This window comes from Lipotes vexillifer, unplaced genomic scaffold, assembly GCF_000442215.2.
Source record: "Lipotes vexillifer unplaced genomic scaffold, Lipotes_vexillifer_v1.1 scaffold422, whole genome shotgun sequence".
Classification (NCBI taxonomy): Eukaryota; Metazoa; Chordata; class Mammalia; order Artiodactyla; family Lipotidae; genus Lipotes; species Lipotes vexillifer.
The window spans coordinates 1,323,192-1,326,342 of record NW_006779087.1 but is presented as its reverse complement, the minus strand read 5'-3'; the positions used below and the strand labels follow the sequence as shown (position 1 = coordinate 1,326,342).

General features: G+C 57.7%; 1 protein-coding gene across 3 annotated transcripts in view; it reads right to left on the bottom strand.

Annotated features, from left to right (window-relative positions):
- Nucleotides 1–3,151, bottom strand: part of ASIC1 (acid sensing ion channel subunit 1) — a 23,935-nt gene that overhangs the window by 1,486 nt on the left and 19,298 nt on the right. For 2 of the 3 annotated variants that reach the window (XM_007452283.1, XM_007452282.1), the window contains 7 exons: nt 3,116–3,151; nt 2,348–2,475; nt 1,902–2,052; nt 1,468–1,524; nt 848–1,001; nt 357–448; nt 80–159 (listed from right to left, as the gene is read on the bottom strand). In XM_007452283.1, the coding sequence (XP_007452345.1) occupies nt 80–159; nt 357–448; nt 848–1,001; nt 1,468–1,524; nt 1,902–2,052; nt 2,348–2,475; nt 3,116–3,151 (698 nt within the window). Of the gene's footprint in view, nt 1–79; nt 160–212; nt 449–847; nt 1,002–1,467; nt 1,525–1,901; nt 2,053–2,347; nt 2,476–3,115 lie in introns of all 3 variants that reach the window. The other variant, XM_007452281.1, reaches the window with a different exon arrangement.

Sequence of the window (3,151 nt, the reverse complement as noted above, 5' to 3'; positions counted from 1 at the left end):
AAGAGCGGAGGTGGGCGGCTGGGCGGGCTTGAACCCCGCCCCTCCCGTGGCCCCGTGCAGGCGCCCCGCCCCCACTTACCTCGTAGGCGTAGTCGAAGAGCTCCAGCACAGTGAGGATGCTGGCCCCAATGAACAGACCCATCTGGCCTCCAATGTCACCTGCAGGGGGGCCCACAGGGAGGTCAGTGGGGTCAGGACACAGTGGGAGCGGCAGAGCTCACTGGGGCAGGGGAAGGCCCCTGGGGCTGGCAGGTGAGGAGGCCTTGTGGGACGGAGGTGAGCAGCGTGCTTCGGGTGGTAGCGTGTCACACCATGCCCATGGCATGGGAAGGGGACAGGTGCCATCAGCAGCTCACCCAGGAGTCCTGCAATCTCATAGGCCTTCTTCTGCTCAATGGTCTCATAGTTGAGGACTTCAAAGAAAATGTCCAGCACCAGGATGTTCTCCCTGCAAAGGGGTTGGGAGAGGAGACCTTGGATCAAGTCACATCTCCGTGGCTTACTAGCTGGGTGACCTTCGCAAGTTATCCTCTCTGAATCTCAGTCTCCAATATCTATAAAACAAGATGCTGATGTGGATACCTGCCTTTTAGAGTGAGGATTAAATGCGATGGTGTAATTGAAAAGACGCTCCACGCACCAGCAATTGTGAGGTGATCCGTTACAGCAATGAAGATGAAGAGAGGAGGAAAGAGAAAGGGGTGCTTCTCCTGCTTGTTCTGGCTTGATCTTCCCTCCATGCCCACCTCAGAATCTTTGGTTGCCTCCCCCACGTTATCTCAGTTTCCTCCTGTCTGCCAACCCCCATCAGAGTCTGTCCACTACCCTTCACAGTCAGAGCCCTTACCCTATGTACTGCTCAGACTTGTTGAACTTCTTGGCCAGGTACTTGGCTGACGCTTTGCTGGGGATCTTGACCATGGACAGCTCCTTGCCATAGCGAGTCAAGTTGCAGGGCATTTCACACACGCAGTACTCCTGGTCCTTCTCCACCAGGAAGTCTGTGCCAGCCAGGTGAGAGGTGCCAGTTGAGTGATGCCCTTCTGCCAGCGCCTTCCCGACACGCACGTCCTGGCCCTGCCCAAAGGACGCCCGAGCCCCCTCCTCTTTTTCTGACTTGTCCTTCACTTCGGCCCTGTGCCCACCTGTGCTGATCCTCACCCAGCCTCTCCATGGATATTTCTTAATCCTATATCTCATCCTCTCAGGGCCCTCCAGGGTCAACCAGCTGAGGTGCTGATGGGAGCAGATGAAGTCCACCCCTCTCAGATGACCCCTGTTCATTTTCCACAGGGGCCTCTAGAGATGCTATTCCCAGCCTTGCTAAAGTCAGACACAGGAGAGTTCAGGTGAAGCCTGATCCAGGAGTGATTTGAAGCTTCTGGGAGCTTGCTCTGAAACCCCTGTGCATATGGCTGGCAGCTCCTCCTTCCCTCCCGCAGACTTCCCTGGGACAGGGGCGCTCACCCAGGGCAGGATCTGCACACTCCTTGTACTGCTCTGGAGTGCAGTATGGGGCATCCCCTAGAGAGGAGAAAAGACAGTGGCACAGGATAGAGGTTAAAGGGGTCTTGTGACGCTGGTGGTACCTAAGGCCTAAAAGCTGGAAGCTGGGAGAGGGTGGGAGGGTAGGAATAGTCAGCCCCCAGTCTGTCCTGGAAGTGACCTACCCCAAAGTCCATACCCCCTGGACCCTTCTGACCCATCCCCGTGGGTCCGGGCAGGAATCGAGGTCAGAGAGGCAAGAGCCATATGGGTATGGACTGGGGCTGGAACTGGGGTGGAGAGAAGCCAGCTGGTCTTGCTTGCATGTTGCCAGGAGGTTAACATGCATGGGGTGCTGGTGAAGGGCAGTGCAGGCTGAGGGGCCCAGGACCGTGTTTGGAACTTTGGGGCCTGACCTGGCATGTGCACCATGCGGCAGTTACAGTTCTCCACCAGGTAGCGGGTCTCACAGTCGATGCGGCAGGCGGTAATGCTGTAGGAGTCGAAGAAATCCAAGTCCATGGTAACAGCTTTGCAGGTGCCCCAGGGCGGGGGCAGGTAGATGAGCTGCTGGGAGAGCCGGGGAGCTGGGGGGTGTGGGGACTTCTCCCCGAGTCACCTTGATGGACTTGTCTGACACGATGCAGAACTCAGGAGTCCTGCCCCCTCTCCCTGTGCAGCCTCTGAGGGTCTCCGAGTTTACGGAGCATCCCCTTCGTTAGATCATTCATGCTCTGACTAGTCAGATGGCTACCCAGGCCCTAGCTCCCCCGTCCCTCCCACTACTGATTGCCCACCACTCCACCTCCATCATGAGCCTGCAACCACCCACCCTGGGACCGGCCTCCTGTGGCCCTCTCACCCGCTGCTCTTGACAGGCCACAAAGGTCTGGAACCCTGGGGCTACACCAAAGCCCAGCTGGTCAATGAAGGGAGGTTCATCCTGACTGTGGATCTGCACTTTGATGCCCGCTTCGAAGGACGTCTCATCTAGGGGAATGAGAGGGCTGTATGTTGGGAGGGCTTCTTACTCCCTAACCTCCTTCAGAGCTGGGGGCATCCTACCTCTCCTGAAATAACCACAACATACACTGAGACTGGGGGAGGGTAGTTAGTCCAAGGGCCCCTGGCCCATCCTCAGCCTCCTTCTGGGTTCACCAGTCCCGTGCTACCCTGATGACCCCTGAATCCTACATACTTCTTTTCTTACCTGGCTTCAGTTACGCATCTCGGTGTTTCAAATTATTTCTCACTGTCTCAGAGGCTCTCCATCTCTCCCCCTCCTTTTCTCCCTTCTCCCCCACGTCTCTCTGTCCCAAGGCCCCTGAGACCAGACAGACGGCAGGCAGCCCAAGAAGAGACGGAGTTATTTATAGAGTGAATGGTAGCCACGGATGGAAAGGGATGGCTGGTTACCTTGGAGAGTAACTGAGCCGGGAAGTGGGAGCCAGGGTAATGTGAGTGTGGCAGTCAGGTAGCCACAAGTGGAGGTGGAGATGGCGAGATGCTGGGAGGACGCAAGGAGAGCCCACGCCCTGCCTCAGGCCCACAGTAGAGCCCAGGAGCCCCCCAACGGAGGCTGAGGCCCGGAGCCACGGGGAGGGGGGCCCCCTTGTGAGAGGCAACATACCGGTCTCCCCCCACACGGGCAGGTACTCGTCCTGCT